The sequence below is a fragment of the Psammomys obesus genome, unplaced genomic scaffold (assembly GCF_907164565.1).
Source record: "Psammomys obesus unplaced genomic scaffold, mPsaObe1.curated_primary_1811, whole genome shotgun sequence".
Classification (NCBI taxonomy): domain Eukaryota; kingdom Metazoa; phylum Chordata; class Mammalia; order Rodentia; family Muridae; genus Psammomys; species Psammomys obesus.
Window position 1 is genome coordinate 14,402,859 of NW_026585895.1, and position 25,713 is coordinate 14,428,571.

The window sequence follows — 25,713 nt, forward strand, 5'->3', positions numbered from 1 at the left end:
TTTGTTCCCACCACCACCCCACCACCACCCCACCCCTGACCCTCCCGAGACAGGGTTTCTCTGTGTAACAGCCCTGGCTGTCCTGGACTGTCTTATTAGACTAGGCTGGCCTTGAACTCACAGAGATCCACCTGCCTCTGCCTCTCACAGTGCTGGGATTACAGGAGTGCCCCACCATGACCAACAAATTCTTCATTCTTAAAACAGAGGAGCGAGTGCATCTCAAAGGACTTAAGAAAGATGTTAACATAGAGCACCGAGCACACTGGACAGTACCTAAGACTATATATCCTCCTCATTGCTGATACTAAGCTAGCTATGTGCTTAGAAAAACCTCATGTTCTTGATTCTAATGACACAGTTGTAGTTTCAATCAAAAAAAATTATCAATAGGTTAATCTCATCCTACCTTGTCACTCAAGTCTGCTGATATGAAGTAGGGCACATCAATTGCCTTCTTTTAGTCAAAAAAATATATAAATGCCTTTTTTTTTTTTTACCAAACAGTATCTCACAAAAATACCCACTGAAATCTCTTTACAATCTCTTCTCCCAAAAATGCTCCAAATTATTAAATTATGTGCCAATTTAATTAATTTAATTTAAACAATTAAAACAAACTATCATTGGCTAAAGGGGAATAGGCAAAATAAACATTTTTTGTCATTAACACCAGTTTTCAGTAAACTACCCTCTGAACCTATTCCAACTTAAGTGACATACTGGAATATGAGGCCTCCACTCCTACTGTGAAACATACAGTGCTCACAGCACACAGAATGCTCAATGCCAATACCATCTTCTAATATACTCAGAAGTATGTAGTTATCAACGCCCATTCTTCTGCTCATACTAACTTTTCTTTTATTGTAATTATAGAATTTAAATAAAAAGCACATGAACTGAGGAAATATGAATTCATATTGAGAGATATTATAGAGACTAGGTCATATGCTTTCAGGTGCAATAAAAATAAATGCATGCAGATAGAGGTCAAAAAAAGCCTCAGGGCAGAAAAGCAAGATTGCTTTGCTAACTCTATGTTAAATTTCATTGGAAAATGAAATTTACCAATGCAGTATATATAAGACAGCATGAAATTCAATCAAGGAATCCATATTCTAAAAACATTTTGCCCAAAAAAGTGAAGGAGTGAAAACTGGAGAGTAATGAGATGACTCAGGTAAAGGAAAAGGTCCTTGCTCCACAAGGCTGCTGACCTGAGCTCAATCCCTGGAAGCTATCTGAAGCTGGAAGTAGAAAGCTGTTCTCTGACATCAACATGTACCATTTACTAGTGATTTTTTTTTTTTAATTTAAGGAGTAAAAGTAAAAATGTTTTTCTATGTTTAAAGTTAAAATACAATGTATCACTTTCAAATTACCTAATCAGACTTCCAAGCAACCCTGAACTTGCCAAACCCATTGAAAGGAGGGCCTCTTCTGAGTTTCTTCCTACACATTAATGGTTTAGTCCATGAAATGACTGCACCCTATTTTTCAGTTATACCAAATAAAGCCAGGAGCCCTTATAAGTCAGGTTTGCCTGTTTCTGATTCCAATGTATGAAAAAGGAAAAGCTAAATACTCCATTAGGGATGGGCGTGGGGCTGCATGCCTGCACTTGGGGAGGAAGAGGCAGGCGGATCTCTGAGTTCAAAGCCAGTCTGGTTTACAAAGCGAGTCCAGGACAGCAAAGGCTACACAAAGAAACCCTGTCTCGAAAACCCAAAATCCAAAAAAACCCGACCGAAACTCCTTCCAATGAAAACTGAAGAGCCAGTGGCACTGATGAGACAGCATTCCTGGATGTTGGGAATTACAAAATAAAGAAATAAAATAAGATTTAGAATTGCTGTCCTATCTAATTGAAACTAGAGGATGAATAAGCAGAAAATATAAAAAACATTTTTTTCTAACACAGCTTTAAATATAACTGTTCTTGTGAAAAAAAAAAACACCCTGTAATCTTTAAAAAAAATAAAGCAATTACAACTTCTTTTTTTATCCAAGCTGGTACTTTCCTCACTAAAGATGTAAAGAGCAATGATTCAAGATTAAATTAAATGCACTCATCAAAACAGACTTGGTATGCCGGGCATGGTGGCACACATCAGCACTCAGGAGGCAGAGGCAGGCGGATCTCTGTGAGTTTGAGGCCAGCCTGGTCTACAGAGTGAGAAACAACAAAACAAAAACTTGTTGAGCACCTGAGGTCTGAGGTCAAGTATTCAACTAATCTTGGAGAGTAAAGTGGTAAAGTAAATGTCCCCCTCCCCCACATACACACCTAAGAAGAGAGTGTGATAGGCTATAAAAAGAGAGAAGTGCAGGGAATGGAGCCCTAGAAATGTCAATAGTTTGGAGTTTGTATGGAAAGCTGATAAAGCCACTGGGGTAGAATGAAGGCTCCCCAGCACCGACATGGAGATCAAGGTGTAGCCATGGAGTCATATCTGTGACCTAAGGTGGACAAGGAGTGTGGCTGGACCCAGCTGGTTCCCTGGAGCTCACTGGCCAGCCAGCCTAGCCAATCCATGAGCTCCATGTTCAATTCAGAAAGACATATAGCATTGACCTTTGGCCTCACAAGCACAACTATGCAAACACACACACACACAAGTGCACACACACCATGGATAAAAAAAAAAGTTGAGGAGGCTTTGAATCAGACTTCTAAGTTAGAGCTATAAGACCATAGACCAACAACTTCAACAGCCAGTTTCCCCATCTACAAAACAGGACAGGAGCCCACCACCGAGGGCCTCTGAAAGATTCTACCCAGCAATGTATCAAAGCAGACGCTGAGACTCATAGCCAAACTGTGGGCAGAGTGCAGGGAATCTTATGAAAGAAGGGGGAGAGAGAAAGACTTGGAGGGGACAGGAGCTCCACAAGGAGAGCAACAGAACCAAGAAATCTGGGCCCACGGCTCTTTTCTGAAACTGATACTCCAACCAAGGACCATTCATGGAGATAACCTAGAACCCCTGCACAGAAGTAGCCCATGGCAGCTCAGTATCCAAGTGGATTCCTTCAGGGAAACAGGGACTGTCTATGACATGAACTCAGTGACTGGCTCTTTGATCAATCACCTCCCCCTAAGGTTGGGCAGCCTTATCAGGCCACAGAGGAGGACAATGCAGCCAGTCCTGATGAGACCTAATAGGCTAGGGACAGATGGAAGGGGAGGAGGACCTCCCCTATCAGTGGACTTGGAGAGGGGCATGAGAGAAGATGAAGAAGGGAGGGTGGGAATGGGAGGGAATGAAGGAGGGGGCTACAGCTGGGATCAAGTGAATAAAGTGTAATTAATATAAAAATGAAGAATAAAATTTAAAAAGTATACAAATAAAAATAATTTTAAAGGTGACAATAAGACAAACAGATAAGACTTTAAAAATAAAATGTATGATTGACTGACAAAAAAAAAAAAAACAGAGCCAACAATATATGAGTGACAAAATGACAATTAAACGAGATAAAGCATGTAGTACCAAGTAAAAACCTAAGCTGGGTGACAGGGACGCACACATTTAATCCCAGCACTTGGGAGGCAGGGGCAGGCAAGATTTCTATGAGTTCGAAGCCAGCCTAGCCTACAGCCATAGCTATACAGAGAAACCCTGTCTCAAAAAACAAAGAAAGAAAAAAAGAGAGAGCCTGGAGCCCAGTATTTATACAGTGAATGCTAGAAGGCTAGTAGCCACCATACTTAGAGGAATATGCACAAAGCATATGTCATTTTCAGGATACAGTTCACCTCTGAGGAAAATGAGAAAACAGGAGCCAATAGATCCAAAGCAGCAGAGTGAAACAAAGCAAGGCCCAACGACAGGACCTCTCCTCAGCTAAAGCCTGCGACTGACACTGGGAATCACCCAGCTCTTCCACCTCACTCACTGAGGAAGGGTCTCTCAATCAAACGCAGAGCTTACTGATGAGACAAGTCTTGTTAGCCAGCTTGCTCTGTGCACCTTGTCTCCACTTCTGCAGTCGGTGGTACCAGAGGGCCACCGTTCCCACTGGCATTTATGAGAGTTCTGAGGATCTAAAGACCAGCCCTCACGCTTGTGTTGTATGACACATACTTCAACCACTGAGCCATCTCCCCTGACCACTTGTTTTGAGGTTTAGCTCTGAGTGTCAACAAGTGAAGACACAGTCTTTCAGTGTGGGCCTGCCTGTGTCCTGGCACAGAAGGAAAGTTCTGACATCAGGAGATATGAAATCCTTCGTGGCACTCTCATTTGTTAGCTATTTAATTCAATAGTATATGACAGCTTTCCAAGGACTTTATACTCTCATCTTAAAAATGAAGGTACTGAGGGTAATCACAGCATTTTCAGAAGATCAACTAAGACAACACATTTACAGTATTCAACTAAGTGCCTGGTACACAGCAAATATTCCATGGCATGAATTATTTAAGGGAAGGTACATAAAGGGAACAAGAATGGAAAAGTTGGAAATATTGGGTCAAGAAGTAGCAACCAAATAATGGGTATAAAAGAAAATTATGGAAGTTCTTACTAAGGGTATATAGACAAGGCAAGGTTTATTCTAATTCAAAGACAATTTAAGTACAATTATATAAAAACATCTAAGGTCAACAACAAATTTACGATTAAAAAAGGACATATGCTGAGCATGGTGGCACCCAACCTTCATCCCAGCACTCGGGAGGCAGAGGCAGGTGGAGATTTTGAGGCCAGCCTGGCCTACATGGTGAGCTTCAGGATAGTCAGAGCTAAATACTGAGACCCCGTCTCAAAAAGTAAAACAAAGGAACAAAACAGGTATGTTTAATATAAAATAGCTAAAGCATGCTATTAGCCATGATGATACCTTCACCTATTAAAATGCATGCATACTTACTGTGGTGACATTTGTTTAAATAATTCCTATCGGTAAATAAAATAATAGCACATAAAAAAACAAAAAATACAACAAAGTATGAATAGTTATAATGACTAATCTAGAAGTGATTTTAACTTTTTCTTTAAACCTAAATACAAATTGTCAAATGCTTATTTTCCAAATATTTTTACAGTATTTTTGAGGACATAAAGTATTTTTAGAATGTGTTACACAAAGTTGCTAACAACAAACAAATGACTACAATTCTGAGCTTACCTTGCAGCTCGCTTTTAATAAGGCAACTCTCCATCATGTACAACAGCACAGTGACCATGATGTCCAGGAGCTGACACTCTTCTGTCACCTGTCTGGCTAGCTCCTCATTGCTGAACAACTGAACACTGATATGCACAATTCTGTTAGACATCGTGTCTGATTCGTGACTTTTCTTCAGTGTTTTCATAATAAAAGCATAATGCTGAACAAAAGTTTTTGTAAAAGCAACCTGTAAAAATTTTAAATAACAAACAAGAAAACAACAGTTTAACTCCAAATTTAAATTTAAAACGCTGTTTAAAATGTTTAATCTATTTTAGTTTTAAAACGATTATATGCTGTGATTTAAGAATATAAAATTTTGGGCTGGAGAAATGGCTCAGCGGTTAAGAGCACTGTCTGCTACTTCCAGAGGTCCTGAGTTCAATTCCCAGCAACCCCATGGTAGTTCACAGTCATTTATAATGTGATCTGATGCCCTCTCCTGGCATGTGGGTATACATGCAGATAGAGTATTCATATACATAAAATAAATAAAACATTTAAAAAAAATTTTTTGCTTGCTCAAAATGACACCCATTTTGTCAAAAATGAGGAGTAATGGCAAACACCTTTAATCCCAGCACTCTGGAAGCAAAGGTACGCAGATTTCCAAGTTCAAGGCCAGCCTGGTCTACAGAGTTCAAGGACAGCCAGGGCCATATAGAAAAAAAACCCTGTCTTAAAAAAAAAAAAAAAAAAAGTAGCCAGGCGAGGTGGCACACACCTGTAGTCCCAGCAGAAGGCAGAAGCAGGTAGCTGTGAGTTCAAGGCCAGCCTGGTCTACAAGGCGAGTGAGTCCAGGACAGCCAAGGCTACACAGAGAAACCCTGTCTTGAAAAAAACCAAAAATTAAAAAAAAAAACACCAAAAAAGATCTCTGTTCCGTGAGACCTGGAGAAATAAAATCTAAAGTCCTCGCTTGAAACCACCAGAAAGCTGCCCAGCAATCTGACCAAAATGTCTGCAGTATTAATTGCAGCTGGTGTTACTTCCTGTCTGTACCACAGGCATACTTCCTGTTGTACTGTTTAGATTGTATAAAGACACACAAAATAGTGCTACTTGAGAGTTTCTCTGTTAATGTACACAGGACCATTGCACACTTTTTTTTCCTACACTGAACTATGTCATTTTGCCATAACTATATAGTGCTCAGAAGTGGGTCCACACCCCTCTGGAACTAAAAACTACACCTCCCTACACTTGCATTTGATTAGTGACCACTCTCCCATTAGCAACATAACAGCAACTAATCACCCATGCTAACTCTATAATCTAAACCCAATCACCCCACAGCACCCTGAAATTGTCACTCAGAGGACTTGATACTTCTACAGACTACTTGCTTCTTCAATTACTTTATTATTGTTTGTCTCCCACCATTCCCTGCACACACAGTTCCACCTGTTTTGTTCCCAAACTCGCTTGCTCAATGATATTACACGGTGGTTTCAAGCGAGGACTTTAGATTTTATTGCTAGAGATCTCACAGAACAAAGGTAAGTTTTCAAAAACTCATGTGTGATTGAGAGCAAGTAAACTTTTATATCCTTAAACCATAGTGTTTACAATTGTTTTAAAACTTAAATTCAAAATGTCAATGCTTTAGAATTCTGGAGAGAAATGCTCCTTTGAAGGAAAGCTGAGATTCTGTGTATTCTGAGCGGACTTTCAATAAGAAACAGAATGGCCAATGCCCTTTCATGTTATAACCTGTAGATACGTTATAATGAACATCAGCTAAGAAATGCAACAAAAGAAAAAGAGTCAAAAACAACCAAAAGAAAAAAAAAGCCAAAAACAACAAAAGCAAAGTTCCAAAAGGAAACAAGCTACAGATACCTTATATTCTTGATCTGGAAGCATATTGAGTAAGAAAGTTACCATCTTCTGGGGGAATTCATACTTTATTGTCCAAAACAATAGCTCTTCTAAAAAACTTTTATGTTTTAAAACATCCATTATGGATTGATCTGTAGAAGAAAGAGAAAAACCTATCAGTAGTTAAGTTGTTCATCTCATTTAAACCTTCCCATACAATCTGACAGCCAATCAAACACACCTGAAAGTATCTACAATTCAAAGATAAACACTGGCTGTACTGAAAATGTCACTAACTTCCACAGTACACACACACACACAAAAAAAAACCACAAAACATTTAGCCCTAAAACTTTAATATAAAGCAGCTACTAAAAAATTAAATACTACTTGTTCTTTTTTAAAAATAATTTATTTATTTTTATAGTATGTGTCCTGGTGTTTTACCTATATGTACGTCTCTGTGAGGGTGTCAGATTCCCTGGAACTAGAGTTACAGACAGTTGTGAGCTGCCATGTAACAGTTGCTGGGAACTGAACCCAGGGCCTCTGGAAGAGCAGCCAGTGCTCTTAACCACTGAGCCATCTCTCCAGGCCCCATATTTCTACTGAGTTTCAAATTTTAGACATGATATCACTAATCCAAAATAGGAAATGCTACAAAATCTGAAATGTTTTAAGCACGCATACCTCAAGGACAGCTAAGGCTACACAGTGAGACCCTGTTTCAAATGACCAAAAACAGCTGTAAAATTAGGGCTGGAGAGGGTTCAGCAATGGAGAACACGAGCTGTCCTTCCGCCGACCCAGGCTCAATTCCTCACACCCACAGTAAGGACTCACCACCATCCATAACCCCAGCTCCATGGTCGTCTGCCCTCCTCCAGCCTCGGCAGGCACTGCACGCAAATGGTGCACAGATATAACTGTAGCCCCAACACCCTTACAGGTAAAATAATTTTTAAAGATGTAAACACTAAAATCAGAAACTGATCCCAAGTGCTTAGGATAGGGCATTCTAGAACTGTCATTTCAAAGAATACTAGCATGGTACAAATGTAAAACAATGTGAGGCTAAAACCAAATATACTGAAAACATAAAAATCCAAACAATCTAAAATTTAAATTTATTTATTTACTTCTAAGAATTTTTCTTTTTAGACAGGTCTTGATTCTCACTATGTTGCCTGGATTTCTAAAGACTAAGGTTTTTGTTTTCTTTCTTTTTTTTTTTTTTTTTGGAGAAAACAAATATAGCCAGTTGTAGTGGCACACAGCTGTCATCCCAGTAACAGTTAGGAGCCTGGGTCACGACTGTGGGTTCAAGGTCAACACACAGTGAGTTTCAAGGCCAGTCTAGATTATGTAGTGAAACCACATAATCTCAAAAAATAAAAATAAAAATACATCAAAAAGGCAAACTGTAAATACCTTTGGTACCACTGCTTAGCTTTACCCTCTTTCTCTTGCCCAAGCCTTGACTCCCGTCCTGGTCCTCCTGGAGAAAACAAAGTCAACATTATCCAAAGTATTTACTCTCCTGACACATGCCCCATCACTGTGCAATGACCCAGACCACAGACTGCAAAGAGTAACTTTACTAACAGATGAAAAAGCTACATATAAAAAGGGTATTAAGTAACCAAAGGTGCACATTCAAAGGGGTGACATGGCCTCGTATACTGCAGCTAACCTCCAACTCTCAGTGTGGCTGAGGAACGCCTTGAGCTCCTAATCCTCCCATATCCACTTCTCAACAGCTGGGGATTACAAGTATGCACAACCACTCCCAGTAAATATTAAGAACTATTAAATGTGCTACGTGGACGAGTGTTTGTCTGCATGTAAATGCGTTATGTGCATAAGTGTTCGTCTGGCCAGGGGAGCCAGAAGAGGGCACTGGATTCCCAGAACTGGAGTTTCAGCTTGAGAGCAGTAAGTGCTCTTAACCACGGAGCACTCTCCCTAGCCCAAAAATGATTTGGTAGAGCCTCAAGCAAACTAGTCAAGCACTCTACCACTGAGCTAGATCCCCAAGCTATGAGAACTTAGTCATAAACACTAACACGCAGAAGAACCAGCTGTCTTCTAATTAGGTGAATTTCTTATCCCTGGAAGCGTTTACATGGAAGCTTACCAACTGCCAAGGATGCTGCAAAGTCTACTCCTACAATGGGAAAGAAATATGTAGCTACTTCTAAGAACTTTTCCAACAAAACTTTATGTGCTTCTTTATCCCCCCCCCCCACCATTAACTTAAGTCCTGGTAAGTTGAAATTCAACTTTAATTCCCAAAACTATATTTACTTTTTATCTATCACAGAATTCATTTTTGAAAAGTATCTCTACCTTCTAAGTTCAATTATACTACTTCAATATAAGATTTGAAAAATTAGGAGTTTTTTTATTCAGTACCGAACAGTAGCAAGAATAATCAAAGAATGTCTACAAAGACATCTAAACATTTTGCTAATGATTATCTTCAATTATATAAGTGTGTACAGGAAAAAAAAATATATGTGAATAAAAAAAATTAATAACAATAGTTGACTCCAATGTCAGGCTGAAAACATTTCTTTGTGTTTTCTTTTTCTTTCTTTTTCCCCATTCTTCAATTTCTCTAAAATGGACATTCAGATAGTTATAGTTTGCCAGAGAAATCTTTTATTCCATTTGTACCTCAAAATCACAGAAACTACTAATCTGATTAAGGAACATACAGACACTGCTAATGAACCTCAAGCTATCTAAAGAAATGAAAAGTTGTCTGTATGCTGGAATGTGGTGGCTATAGCAGGAGGACCAAAGCTTGAAACAGCCAAGGTTACGTAACAAGACTCCACCTAAAAAGAGCAAAATGCCTTACCTCACAGCATACTCCCTTCCCTCTCAGAAATATCTAACACAGTTAGACCCACTCACAGAGAAGGCTGACGATTTTCTATTGAACTAGATCATCTGATAATTACAAATTTTATATTAAACTTTAAAATAGTTCATAAAATTAAGATGTACTCTTGATTTTATATTTGGTTCCATATAACACAAAGAACCATTTTCTCTGATTTCAGATGAGCTATACAAGAAAAGAATAAATGATACTGCAAAAACTGTCATGCATATATAAATAGCACTGCTGAGTACACAGTGTTCCATTACTGAGGACAACGGAGACAAATACCTGACACGCTGACACGATCAAGATTAAGTGGATTACAAATACACGCTCATTCAAATAAAACTCCAAAAGAAATAAAACTTGTTATTAATGGAGTTTTAAATGTATTTCTTTAAAAAAATGTATTTCTTTTATTTAAACATTTTATGTATATGTGTACAAGGTATACCAGAGCATCCGATTCAAATCCACCGGAGCTAAAATTACAGGTGGGTGTAGGAACCAAATCCAGATCGCCTGGAAGAGCAATATCTTAGCCACTGAGCCATTTCTCTAGCCTGTTTCTTCATCATAAACCTGAAGATTAAATTAGATCTCTTCCACTTTGAAAGTCTTGACGTGTGTTTCTTTATATGCTGGGGATCAACCCTACAGCAATGTGCATGCTGAACAGATGTTCCAATACTTAGCTATCGACCCAGACTTTAAAATGCTTTTTTTAATTGCTACAACTACATCTCTGTAGGGGTAATGAAAATGTAACTGTCCTCTTCTCATCCTATCTTCTTTTACTCAATTAAAAGACTGAAATCATGAAAGGGTTGGCTTGATAATCTGTGGGACTATTCGGTAAAAGTGCAGAAATTCCAACCTTCAAGCCTCATTAAAGGTCAATACGAACACTAAAGCAAGTGTACCACGGTACTTAAAGTTGCCAGATACTAAAAAAAATAAAGAATAAAAGAAAAGAAGGCAAGAGGTGGGGATGGGAAAGTTTTTCAGGTATTAATTATATTTTCCAATGGAAAAAGTGATTCACTCAAGAGGCTTTCATTCTATCCTATCCTTTCATCAACTTCCTCCTTAATTTGCATATTCTGTTCTTTATTAATTTTTAGTCATTTTACTAATGTTCAAAAACTGTTTTGAAAAAAGTAAAATACAAATTTAAAACAATGCCATTACTTTTGTGAGTGGAAATGTTTCTTTTTTCTCTCTACATGAATCCCAATACAACACAACACATTTTGTGCTTATGGTGTAGCTTTGAGTGGTATTTTTTTCATGCAGGCAAATAGTTCTAATACAATAATATTCCCAATTAAAAATAAAAAAAATAAAAAAAACAAAAGCAGAAATAAAGTAGGGCAGGCAAGCTCAAAAGACTAACAGAAGTTTAACAGTAACATAACTTTTTTAACTTTTTTATTTTAATATTAGTTACAGTTTATTTACTTTGTATCCCAGCTGTATCCCACTCCCTCATTCCCTCCCAATCCCACCCTCCCTCCCTCATCTCCTCCCTACCCCTTTTCAAGTCCACTGATAGGGGAGGACCTCCTCCCCTTTCATCTGATCCTGGTTTATCAGGTATCTTCAGGACTGGCTGCAAAGTCCTCCTCTGTGGCCTAGCAGGGCTGCTCCTCCCTCGCAGTGGGGGGGAGGGGTTGTCAAAGAGCCCGCCATTGAGTTTATGTCAGAAATAGTACCCACTTGGATACTGAGCTACCATGGGCTACATCTGAGCAGGGGTTCTAGGTTATATCCATACATGGTCCTTGGCTGGAGAAACAGTCTCACAAAAGACCCCTGTGCCCAGATATATTTGGTCCTTGTGGAGCTCCTGTCCTCTCCAGGTCATATTAACTCCCCCTTCTTTCTTATGGTTTCCTGCACTCTGCCGAAGGTTTGGTTATGAGTCTGAGTATCTGCTTTGATACACTGCTAGGCAGAGTCTTTCAGAGGCCCTCCGTGGTAGGCTCCTGTCCTGTTACTTGTTTTCTCCTACATCCAATGTCCATCCGTAACTAACTTTGATATTCATAAATTTAAAAATATTTTGTTCTTAAAGCTATAAAGAATGCTAGCAATTTCTAATGCGTTCCCTTTTGCTTTAGAAAGGTAAAATTGACTCTCTAAAAAGCCAGGTGTGGTGGCTTACGCCTGTAACTCCAGCACTGGGAGGCCAGGGCAAGGGGACTACGGTGAGTGCAGCCAGTCTGTAGCAATGAATATACCATGTCAGGAGGCAGCCACGGGTAGAGCTCTCTGATTTCATGGCTAAGCCGATCTACATAGCAAGTTTCAGGACAGTCAGCATTATATAGTAAGACGGTGTCTTAAAAAGGGGGAGGGAGGGGCTGGAGAGGTGGCTCAGAGGTTAAGGACACTGGCTGTTCTTCCAAAGGTCCTGAGTTCAATTCCCAGCAACCACATGGTGGCTCATAACCATCTATAGTAAGATCTGGTGGGCAGGCAGAATGTTGTATAAATAATAAATAAATCTTTAGAAAAAAAAGGGGGGGAGGGAGTGGAAGGAGGGATAACAATGGAGAGATAGCAACCGTTATGAGTGCTTGTTGTTCTTGCAGAGGACTGGAGTTCAGCTGCTAGCATCTTCTACTGGGAGGCTTGTAACTACTATAACTACAACCCTACAGAGTAGCCAATACGTTCTGGCCTCCACACACACATGATCACATGCACACATATAAATAACAATAAGCATTTTTAAATCCCCTTTCTAGAGTATCTTTCAATCTTTAATATAATCTTTCACTCTCTTGATATACAAAAGTCATTATATATGAAGAAGACTTTCTTATTAAAACTATTCAATAGGTGCTGGAAAAAAGGCTCAGTGGTTAAGAGTACAGTCTGCTCTTCCAAAGGACCCAGGTTCAATTCCCAGCACCTACACAGCAGCTCACAACTGTCTGTAACTCCAGTTCCAGGGATTATGATACCTTCATACAAATGTACAGAAAATAAAATTATTTTCTTAAAAAAAAAAAAAACCCTCTTTAATAGTCATTACTAGCTAGAAGGATATTTCATTCACTTACAGTATCTGTCAAAAGAAAAGTGCCAACTACTGGAATGCTATTTAACTATAATTCATAGTCATAATCAAATATCACAAGAGCACAAGAAAAAGAATGGTTACTATCATGTTGTGATTGTGGAAGTTACAAACCACGTGTATAAATTCCCTAACATTTTTCTAATCTATAGGTAGGATCCTACCTCCCTCCTCCAGTTGAAAGTGAGTGGGCCCGTCCTACCAACTTCCATGTACCCAACAGCAGGCAGTAGAAGAAATCCAAAGTCTCAACAGTTATCTTGACGGATTAGGCCACACTAGCTCAGAAATGGCTCAACAGTTCTAGTCTTGAACTGCTCACACTGGTAAGTCAGCCACCAAAGAAGTCCGTTTTAAGATGCCTTGACAGAGAATTCAGAGTAAACACTGCTCAAAAAGCAGAGATCACACAACGCCTGTGATCCTAACACTCAAGGAGACAGAGGCAGGCGGATCTCTGTGAGTTCAAGGCCAGCCTGGTCTACAAAGTGAGTCTAGGACAGCCAAGGCTACACAGAGAAACCCTGTCTCCAAGAGAACCAGAGCTCGCTCCCTCTGGACAGTTGACATCAATTGTGAGCCCTGTAAGTAAATTATCCTAGACTCCCATCTAAGTTTGTCCTTCAGATAACTTTACCTTTTAGCTTCTAGCTGAAACTCCATGAGATAACCCAAGACAAAACTATCCAGCTGCCAGTCCCAAATTCCTAAGTCATAAATGGAAGCAAAATAAAATAGTAATTTTAAGGCATAGAATTTTAGCAAAAACAACTACCCCTACAGCAACAAAAATCATTTCTACAGTAGCAATAGACATGAACAATGGCCTATCCACTTTATAGTAAGAATCAAGAAAAGACTTCGTGCCTAATTTCAACTCCACCGCTGACTACATGAAATTCACTATCCTGAGTGAGTCAGTTAATTCTCAGGAATTCATTTTCAATCAGCCTCACACAATGAACTCTCAGATCCATGAGACATTCATAATTTTTATAACCTTTAATTTCCTCCTCCTCTTTCTCATTTTTGCTTTTGTTATATCACAAGACTTTCCTACTTTTAAGTCAACTTTTCAAAAATAAATTTATAATCACAAAACAAAGACAATGGGTGTAAGTATGCATGTATCAATAAAACACAAATAAATACCATTTTATATAAAAATTATTGCTGGGCAGTAATGGCGAAAGCCTTTAATCCCTGAACTCTGGAGGCAGAAGCAGATGGATCTCTGTGAGTTCGAGACCAACGTGGTCTAGAGAGTAAGTTCTAGGACATCCACGGCTATACACAGAAACCCTGTCTTAAGAAACAACAATAAAAAGCAAAAACAAAAATCATCATCTTCAAATAACAATTTTCCTGAAATAATCACTAAAATAAATATAAAATAAAATATAATCTATTAAAATGTATACATACATCCTATAATTGAGCAATTCCACATCTTAAAGAACTATTTGTATACTTGCAAAAAGGAAAAGAAATGGAAGCACTGATTCAGAATCAGAATTAGAAATCAAGAACATGACTGGACAATATGCAGCTCTCCCCATTACTTTAGAATATTATACCACCAAAGAAAACACATACAAAGAGAAATTTGCACAGTTCATTTCCAAGTAAATAAAGGTCACCAAGTAGTAAACCATTTTTTATTTACTTTCTCACTAACAATAATGTTATTTAACTATATAGAAATGGATCTGTCAAAGCACGGAAACTATTAAATGGCAGTATTAGAGGGACTAGTGTTAGAGAGGGCACACAGGAACTTTTATTTTTATCTGAATTGCCCAGTGAAACAACCAAAATGTAATTGCATATTACTTAAACAATGAAAGGTTGATGGGTAAATTTCATTTCCTTTAAATTGTGCCTTAGTAACTATTTCTCAAGAAAGGTCAGCTGAAATTTCTATAGCATGGCCGACAATAAGACATATGTTTTAATCCCTCCACGCATAAGGCTGCAGAATAGAAAACACTTATGAGACCCAAATTTGTGGGCTAGGGATGTAATCTAAGTGGTAAACTGCTTGCCTCGCAGCATGCATAAAGCCATCAGTCCCCAGGACCCAGCCAAGTGAGGTAGTGCATGCCTACAATCCCAGTACTTGGAAGATAGAGGCAGAAAAATTAAAACTTCAAGATTATCCTTGGCTACATAATAAGTTCAAGGCCAACCTACATAAGGGAGAGAGAAAGTTAAATTTGTGGCAAGTATATGATTTTATATATACTATCCCAACTAATAATTAATTTAATATTAAAATTAACACTATTTTCTTCATAATAAAACTAATGTTGAAAAGTAAAATAAGGCCATATGAACCAAGACATAAAAATACATCCGCCCAACTCTGAAGCCCAAGTTCGTTTTAGGAGGACTATCATGCCATCGTGGGGAACATGAAAAATTAACCGTATAGTAAAAAGAAACAAAGAAATGTTTCTAAAAAATTCTCATAAAGTTACATAGATATCCATTCACTCTACTTCCAACTAAACACCTTTAAACATTTACAGGTATTGCCATTATTCTTAGTTAATCCCCAGAATCTGATGGTAAGACCTTATTGCTGAAGATACAATATACTTGAGTCATAGGACATAAAGATCTATCTGGCTGGTACCAAGCTGGAAGTCTCATCCCTACTGTCATAGATAGAAGGTGTTATGCATCCTGCTAGGAGAGAAAAATAACCAATAGTCTTACACAGCTCTGAACTGGGAGAGCTACAATAACAGCTAGATTGGCAATATACGCCTCCTGGTCCAATAGCGGCACAAATGTTATTGGAACAGCCAACCACTTTCTGACTGGAGTTAAAGCCTGATCCACAAGATAGAATTCATCTTGTGTTCTGTCTAGCTAGATCACTGTCTGGCTAGACCACTGGACCTAAAAGAGAACAGAATAATAAACTGCCCTCTAAGTTCTTATGTTTATACCTACAGATCAGGGCATCTCTCAACCCTTATCTGAGAAGGTTTTTTTTTTTTTTTTTTTTTTTTTTGGGGGGGGGGGGGGGGGGGAGAGTTTCTTTGTGCAGTCTTAGCTGTCCTGGAACTCACTCTGTAGACCAAGCTGGCCTTGAGTTCACAGAGATGATCCACCTGCCGCTGCCTCCTTGAGTCAGAGAAGCTTCTTATGATGATTAATTTAGGAACACACAACCACTCAACATGCAGAGAGTAAGAGATTATGGAGTGCTCAGCTCTAAACGGTTAGCTGCGTATCTTACACACATTCACTGAGACCGAGGGATCATCATCATGGAAGAGAGGTTGAAAAAGCTGTAAGAATCAGAGGCAGCGGACATCTGCAATGAAACAGCATTTGCCAGACACAACAGTACCTTTGCACACATGAGCTCCTAGTGGCTGCAGCTGTATGGACATGACCCAACATGAGAATAAGCCAGCTAAACCCCCAGAATACACAGGGAAGGGGCTCTACACGACCCACCCTACCTGAGGAGCTACGGACAAGTGATGGCTGCTGGAGAAGGGAGAGCCATTTCTTTCCAGGGATACAGCCCCTGAGAGACAACAATATGTCCCGTAGGTATCTTACACCCAGGCACATACAAGCAGCACTAATTGTACTCAGTGAGTTTGAGAGAGACAGAGAGAAAGACACACACACACAGAGAGAGAGAGAGAGAGAGAGAGAGAGAGAGAGAGAATATAGATTTGGGAGGAAATGGTGGTGAGATAGGAAAAGAATTGCAGAGGATGGAAGGAGATGGATTTGCTCAAAACACATCATAAATATAGGAAATTCTAACAGTTAAAAACCAAACTAGTTCTGAAGCAAGTGAAAAAAATGCATACTGAACTTGATGAAACACATTCTAAGAGGAGAGAATACAACAGACCTTAAAAGACAGAATCAGGAAATAATGAACAAGAAGCCATAATTCAAATCCTGTGATATCACTGTCAAAGATGTTATTCTAGTATCCAAGCAGAAGATACTATGTTGTTGCAACTGGAATTCTAAGAGTTTAAACCAAAACAAAATAAGTTACTTCTTTTCTCATCAGAGGAAAAAGCACCTCTTTCAAAAGCTGGCTTTCTAACATGTCCAGAAATCAAATCCAATTCAGAAAACTGAAGTACAATTGTCGGCAGTGGGAGAGAGGAAACAAGAGCTGGTAGGAGAAAAGAGGGAAAAAAAGAGCAAAGTATAATGATACATGCGTGGGTGAAAGTGTCATAATGAAACCCATATGTACTGGGCACTGAGGACGGAACGTGGAGCCTTCCCAATGCTGGGCAAGCACTCTACCCCTAAGCAATGCCTCCAATTCTTCGAGCTTTCTTGTCTTGTTACTGTCTGAGACAAGAGTCTCTAGTAACCCAGACTAGCCTCAAATTCATACATGCCAGGCCGGTCTGAAATTTGAGAACTAGCTGAGGATGACTCTACACTGATCCTCCTGCCTCTGCCTTCTAAGTGATGGGATGACAGGCAGCAGCCAGCACACTTTTCTCTGCCTCCATGTGCTAGGACTGGAGCAACGCACCACCTCTTCTACCTACTTAACTAAATGTTTTAAAACTTTTCATTCTACATATGAAAAGAAGTAACACCCTACTGTTGTCCTTGACCTGTTCCTACATAAGTGTGATTTAGACATCCCAGAAGCCACTCCTGAGTTTCAGCATGTTGATTAACTGCATAAGGAACTTACAGTAGATAACAACCATAAACTTTTTCCAGAAATTCTACATTGATTTTATGTTAATTTTGAGTTGGGGAGAACGATGTATGCCTATATGTACAGGTGTGTGCTCCTGGCTGTACTTGCAGAGGTCAGAATCAACATTGGGTTCCTCCCTCTGTTATTCTCTAATGTATTTTTTGAGGGGCTCTCTCCATTTTGCATAGGCTGGTTGGCCAGAGAGCACCCTGCCCCCCCCCCCAAACCTGCCTCACTCCAACTCCTTGCACGAGGGTTACAGATGTAAGCTCACGCCTGGCTTTTATGGGGCTCTTAAATACAAACTCGGGTCGTCAAGCTTGCACAGCAAACACTTTACCATCGGAGTTACCTGCCACCCCCAACCATAAACCTTTATAGCTCTAAAACATTTAAATCTCTATTTTTGAAAAGTTTTAAATTTAAATCTCACCTCATCTGAAGAATCTACCTGTCCCAATGTTCCAGTAACACCTGCAAAACCTTCAGACAGAAGAAAAGAGGTTGTCTATCATGCTGCTGATGTACTTTAAAATTATTCTGACACTTGCAAATATCAGAACATTAAGTAAAGACACCTTATTCTAAAAGTGACCCTGGCAAAGTTCAACTTTACTTTAAAAACTTTATCCAATAGGCTGATGCTTCAACAGAAAAATCCCAGGGAAAGCCCAAATTTGGTAATTACAAACTGTTTCTGAAGGAGCTTGCTTTTTAAGGGTAAGCCATGCCTACTAAGCCACTGAGCTGCTGAAGTCTGAAGAGCAACGTCTACACTTTTCACGAGTCACAACCATAACTCCAAAAACTGAACAACCTGTATTTAAGAAAAGTGAGTTTTCTTCATTGTCTACCACCACCACCCTTTTCCTCTGTGAGGAAAGGCAATCTATTCTTTCTTGATTCTAATATGAAGAATGACATGACACTATTGAAACCCAAAATAAATCTGTTCAACTCTGAGGAAAGTTGAGGGGCTGTCTGTTTCCATAAAATGAAGTCACTAAGGTTCAAGTTAAACAGACAAACCTTGAACTGCCAGAGCGCTGGTGCCAGCAGATGGCTCCTGCATCCCATAGACAAGCTTATCCTCAGGGTATGTCAGTCCAGAGCTCTTCAGAGCTATCAGGTACTTCTCATGACTTTTCTTTGCACAAGCATTTTCTCCAAGGCCTAATGTTTAAACAAAGTTACAGTCAGAAGAAAGTATTCCACTCAAAATCTAAAAGCAGTTGTCCTGTTAATACACACAAGTAAATATTCTAATGGAAGAGGAAACTACAATAAACATAAAATTTGCATCAGATAATATTTTGTGATTATACTTGGCATTGACAATCCTAGAATGAGCAATTTATTACAGGAATAAAATCTATTAAGCACTTAAATCCATGAGGAGTTTATAAAGAAGGCATGCTAAGGCATGACTTCAACCTTCTAGAAACCTGAAAGTCAGTGGTAAAGAAAGGCGAGAGAAAATGCTGTAATAATTACTAAGCAGACTTCCCCATGTGATCCGACTATCTGCGGACTTAGGGTAGCAAGTACTCAAGACTTAGCCAAAGAAGAATACTCAGAAAGGCTTCAGTACTCAGGAGACAAGAAATTTTCAAATACTACAAATGAAATTACATTTGACTCTTTTTTCAACCATCTTATCATATTTAAGAAATTAAAAGTATAATTTATAACCGGGCATGATGGCACATGTCTTTAATCCCAGCAACTGGGAGGCAGAGGCAGGTGGATCTCTGTGAGTTTGAGGCCAGCCTGAGTTCCCAGATAGAGTGAATTACATAAAGAGACTCTACCCCCCAAAAAAATAATAAGTATAATTTATATTGAAATATCACTTAAGACAATTTATCTTCACAAGTATGGGAACACTTAGGTTCCACAATTCATTTTAGCACCTCCATTCAAACCTTTCAATTTACTCAATATTACTAATTTTTATTTTTTAATATATTATAGAAAATAGAAAAACAGTGAAAGAAAAGAATAGCAATTTAGAGTTCTTTAAAGGAAATCGTATTCATTTCCTCTTATTCCCTATATAAAAGCCAAATTTCCATGGCATTTGCCAACTCTTGGGTAGTTTGTGTCTTATTTAGGCTCTGAACACTGCTATGTAACACTATGTAACCACACAGGATCAGGAGTGGGCTGAGCTTTCCTCCTTCCCACCATCAACAACAGTGAGACAATCCACACAGTAGAATGACAGCAACATAGTCCATGAGACAGACTCTCTTCAGGGTTTGCTGTAGTTGCTGTTGTTTGTTTCAGTTTTCAATCTGCCCTTGTTTTTTAAGGAAATAGATTAAATAAATGGGACATGTCCATATTTCAAGTAAAGTCTGGTACTGACAATAACCACACTGTTTATTAGGAATAAAGAGTGAGGTTAGAGAAGGTTCAGCAGTTAAGAACACTTACTGCTCTTGCAGAGCATGAAGCTTGGTTCCCAGCACCCAGTTGGCGACTCTAATTCTACTTCTGGGGAATCTGACACTACCTTTTGGCCTTTGCAGGCACCAGGCACACAACTGGTCTTACTCACATACATGCAGACCAACACTCATACACATAAAATAAAAATAAATAAATCTTAAAAAAATAAAACCATGCAGATCCTATAGAACTGCTGGAGCTCTCACTCAGTGGCTTCCCTAACATATGGCAGCCTCTGGGTTCAAGTTTAGTTTCTAGTATCACAGAAAGTTTCCCAAATAATAGAGGCCCAATCACAGATGCTCTTCATCAAACTAAATGTCACTTATCAATTCCTCATGATAACCCTGAAAATGAATGCATTACTGTCACATTTTAAGTAAGAAAACAAGCTTAGAAAGATGGTTTGGCTAGCCATTGAGTATGAAAGCAGAGAAGTAACGCTAGACTGGAAATCTCAAACTTTGCTCTACTGGGAACTGAACCTCATGCAAGCAACTCTCCACTGAGTTATATCTCATCCCTGTTTTGCTTTTAATTTTGAGACAAGGAATCAGAATTGTCCAAACTGGCCCTGAATTCATTCTGAACCCCATACAGATACCTTAAACTTGTAATCCCCTGACCTCAGCCTCTTAAGTAGCTGGGACTGTAGCCATGTCCACAAAACCTAGCTCAACTTTCACTTGGGAATCAAAATCTAATTAATGTCCATCGACAAAAGTTAAAGAATTGTTGTTCATGTTGTTTAGTTTCCAGAAGTAAGATTTTTTTTAATTGTAGGAATAAAGTAAAACAATTATAACAACTCCCTCCTAAGATACATTGCTATGGTGGTTAAGAACAATCTGCTTGCTGGGCAGCAGAGGTGTACACCTTTAATCCCAGTATTCAGGGAGGAGAGGCAAGAGGATCTCTGAGCTCAAGGCCAGCCTGGCCTACAAAGAGAGTTCTGGGACAGCAAGGGCTACACCAAGAAATCCTGCCTCAACAACTCCCTCCCACCCCCACCAAAAAAAGAACAATCAATCGACTTAGCTAGGCGAGGTGGTGCATACCTTTACTGCAAGCACTCAGGAAGCAGAGGCAGGCAGAGCTCTCAAAAGTCAAGGCCAACATGGTAAAACAGGAAAAAAATAATAAAAGTAAAAAATTGCCAGTTTTCTTTCTCAACAGGTAACAGTTTCAAATGAAGAATTATTCCTACTTTAAGACAAGAACAGATGTTCAGGCAGAATTCCTCCCCTCCCTTTTTTAACTTTTTATTGAGTCTTGCTGTGAGTTTATATCATGCACCCCAGTGCCATTCATTTCCTTGTCCCTTTGTATCTGCCCTCCACCCTTGCAAGCCCCCACCCAATAAAAAATAAAAATAAGTAAATAAGACATCTCATCATGGAAGCTGTGTGTCTCAGTGTGTCCCACAGTAGACCCATTTGTCTGCACATCTTCACTTGCAGATGTTCGTTGCAGTGAGTCACTGGTCTGGTTTGAGGTCTCTGGCTTCTGCTCCACCATCAATCCTGGGTCCTCACCAGGTCTCCTCTCGGACATCCTGTTGTTGCCCTGTGTCATGGAGGTCCTGCAGAGCTGGATCGGTAGGACCAGCTCCTTCACGGGCTTTGGCAGTTCACAGCTGGGTACATGTTGGGGTGAGCCAACTCAAAGCCATGGATCTCTGCCAGCTCTCCTACACCCAAACCACCAGGGCAAGCTCTCCAGCACTGAGCCTGTTAGCTGACTCAATGCCACAGCCAGCAAGAGGCAGAGCAGGCTCTCCCACTATCATGACCACAGGGCCAGCTCTCCTGCCCAACACAGGTGGTGAGTGGCTGGTGAGGAAGGCATCTGTCCCTCACCCACACCACTGCGCAGCAGATGAGTGGTGGAGCCAGCTCTCCCTCACTCCTGCCCTTGGGGCTGCCTCATCTGTACCCCCACCACCAGGGTCAACTCTACTGTGCTGCCCAGGTGAGGTGCAGGGCACACTCTCACGAAAAACTAAAACCTCAACAGTCCCTAACACTGTTTGCCTACAGGCACTTATTCTATTTTTAACCCATAATAGACAGTCCCTAACAAACCCTAGGCTGTGGTGAGAGACGGCTCAAGTGGTTAAGAGCACTTGTACTTGCAGAAGACCCAGGTTCAATTCCCACCACCCACAAGTCAACTCACAGCCATCTGTGTGTAACTCTACTTTCCAGAGGTTCTGTTGTCCTCTGTGACCTCCACAAGCACTAGACACACATGTGGTGCACATACACACATATACACATGCAGGCAAAACACATATAAAAGAAAATAATCAACAAATCTTAGGTAGTCTCACAGTAGATAGTCACTGTTCTCCAAAACCACCAACACCCAGCACTCCTTGGTATTCTCCCCAAAACTTCAGTTCCCAGCATCAACAGACCAATGTGATGATTTGTGCGTTTAATAGCAGGACCACCACGATCTGCCTCAGGGCCAGCGGTGCAGTCAGGAAGCCTCCCTGAGCATCACACACCATCTCACACTCTCCTTTTCCTCAGAGTCTACAGTGTGGACTTCGTGCTCTGCTCTGCTTTCCAACAACTGCCTGGTCTATCCTGTCGTCTATTGCTTATGACTAACACTAGCGTACCTACCTGGAACCTAACCCTTTTCCACCCAGTTCCTTGCCCCTCTAGCTCACAGCTGTGCTAACCACTAGGTTTACTTTAAGTAAATACTGCCTCCTTAGTGAAGTGAGAGCAGGTCCCGCCTCCGCCCCACCCAGCAGTGACTCAGGGGTTCCAGCCTGTGTGGTGGCTCAGCAGGTAAAAGCATGTGCCGGTGACAAGCGACCCAAGTGGAGCTGGACTCTTGAACGCGCCATTGGACCAAGAATTAAGACATAGATGCTCCAACAGACTAACCGAGCAGCCTTTAAAGGTCAAGTGCTTTCCTGAAATTCAGTTTTCTCATGTATAAGAACTTTTCTTAATAATTTCAGGCTTTAGAATTCTATAAAAAATATTAACTTTTCTTTAAGTTCTTAAAGATGTTATTTTTTATTACAATGAATATGAAAATGTAAGCTGTAAATGTCTTCTAAGGTTTCACTTACCAGAAGTCAGATCTTTGTAGTTCTGCTGGTTTGTTAACACCTGAGTAAGAACAGTCCTCATGGCTCCTCCCATTTTCGTCAGGTCTTCTAAAAAGGAAATTTGAGGCTCCAAAAGCTGAAGGACTTTGTTGAGATCTTTCTCTGATGGTACATCAGCTGCTAAAAGGAAAGAAAATATATTTATATACACATATGTATATACACACATATAAACACATAATTATACAATTAAGGATAACTTAAAATATTTTGTTCAGGATAACTCTTTGATCTTCCAAAGAACCAGGGTTTAATTCCAAAAACCTACATGGCAGCACACAACTGTCTGTAACTCCAGTTCCAGAGGCTCTGACATCTTCACACCAATACACATAAAATAAAATTAAAATTATAAAACTTTAGTGCTTTCAATGATATTTTATAGTCAAAAATCTCAGTCAATATTAAGCAGTGACATTGTAAGAATTTACCTTGTGGGGCTGGCAAGATAGCAATGGTTAATGCCTGTCTCAACTTGGCTTCATGGCTCAGAAACACACGGGGGTCCTTAGACCTCTCAACAAGAGTGCTGTAGGGGGTGCACACTCAAGGAGAAACAATTTTTTTTTAACTCCTTGGCCAATGAATGAGAAAAGTATTAAAAATGAAAAGGCCTGGTTTTTTCACCCTTTAGAAAGATGTTTTAAAGACCCTACCACAGTTGTTTCCAACCTTCCTAACTCTGTAACCCTTTAATACAGTCCCTTATGCTGGGCTGACCCAAACCATAAAATTACTTCATTGCTACTTTATAACTATAATCTTGCTACTGTCATGAATCTTAATGTAAATACATGCTGTGCAGGATGGCTGCTGTGTGACCTGACACCTGTGGTAGGTTCGGTCCACTCCCCTCCCCACGGTTGAAAACCCTGCCCTAAGGTCTAAAAGAAAGATGTAAATAAACTTTAAAGCTTAGTAGCAGCTAGCTAAAAAAAAGACTTCTATAAGGGAGCTAAGGGAGAGAACGTTTACCCTAAACCTAAACCTAACCCTAAACCTCACTTTCTCAGTTGGAAGCAAGTGCAGTGAACTCTACATGTGTACCTTCTCCCCAGTGACACACACAGGAACACAGCAGATCAAAGAACTGACATTTGCTTTAGTCTCCAGGGGCTCTGACCACATCCAGTAACAGGCCAGGTATTACAAAGAAAATGAGGAAAAGAACCCAAAGCAACTGTAAATCCACAAGATTCTAAGCTTCCATGACCTTGAATTTATGCTGGGGTCACAAAGAGTTTGGGGGTTTTGTTTGTTTAGGTTTTATTTTCTTTGATTGTTTGCCCAACTAAGAAATTAATGATAAGCAACAGAAGAAAATTTAATGGGTGTACATTCATGATATTCTTAGACAAAAATGTTTCCATTAGTTTCTTCATATTTTCAGATTAAAAATAAAAAACAAAAGCCAAGTGCTGGTGGCACATGTCGTTAGTCCAAGCACTCTGGAGAGAGGTAAACTCTGTGAGTTGAAGCCCCGCCTGGTTTACACAGAGTTGTAGGTCAGCCAGGACTACATGGTGAGACCCGTCTCTACATAACTGATTACACTACACACCAGCAGCATGTAACTATCCCAACTATGCACTGTACTCACGCCACCCACCTTTTAACACTGAATACATGGAGGGAGAAATTAATAACACACTTTTATGTGAAATATCCTTTAGTTAAACTAATTGTCAATTTTAAGGTTCTCACAAAAAAATATTCTAAATTCTAATAATTTAACGTTGTAAAGACTTAATATTTATATTCTAAATAACCTAAAATGATCTAATATTCCCTCACAATTTAAAAGCAGGGATAGAAGATAAAAATATATGCATATCCTAGTTTCAAACGGAATATAAGATTTATAAGTTAAGTCATTTAAAACATATAAAAATAATATAAAAGGTGGTACCACCAGATAAAAATGTCACTGTCTTTAGAGAGGCAGAAGACATTATAAAAAATTAACAAAGGATTCCATACCACTAACTTCTCTAATTCATGATATCTGACAAAGAACTCTAACGTGTGCCTAAAAGCACACTTCTCATGATTATGACAAAATCTTAAAAGAATAACTGTGAGTTGAGTAGTTTTCCTCTTTTTAGTACTAAATTCACACTTAGCAGTGATACAATAATATGGAAGCAAACAATCTAAGTCTATCATAAGCTGCTATGAGTCTGGAGAAGGAAAACAATAGTAATTCATCATCTAAATACCTCTTAAATTCAAACATTTTCCCAATCATAATATAATTGGAAATCACTAGTTAGAGGCATTTTCCCAATCATAATATAATTGGAAATCACTAGTTAGAGGCAAAAATCACCAAACATGCCTCCTACAAGGTGTCTACAAAATTATCATTTATTATCATTTATTTTTCTGTACTTCACAATCATTACTTTAAAATGTTAAGACACAGCAGAGGG

At 39.4% G+C, this 25,713-nt stretch overlaps 1 protein-coding gene across 1 annotated transcript in view; it reads right to left on the reverse strand.

The window, feature by feature from the left end:
* Positions 1 to 25,713, reverse strand: part of Ubr3 (ubiquitin protein ligase E3 component n-recognin 3) — a 128,909-nt gene that overhangs the window by 85,406 nt on the left and 17,790 nt on the right. Inside the window, exons 3-8 of the mRNA XM_055599958.1 lie at positions 23,243 to 23,401; positions 18,724 to 18,867; positions 18,128 to 18,177; positions 8,431 to 8,497; positions 7,021 to 7,151; positions 5,137 to 5,365 (exon numbers count right to left, since the gene is read on the reverse strand). Coding sequence (XP_055455933.1) covers positions 5,137 to 5,365; positions 7,021 to 7,151; positions 8,431 to 8,497; positions 18,128 to 18,177; positions 18,724 to 18,867; positions 23,243 to 23,401 — 780 coding nt within the window. The remainder of the gene's footprint in view (positions 1 to 5,136; positions 5,366 to 7,020; positions 7,152 to 8,430; positions 8,498 to 18,127; positions 18,178 to 18,723; positions 18,868 to 23,242; positions 23,402 to 25,713) is intronic.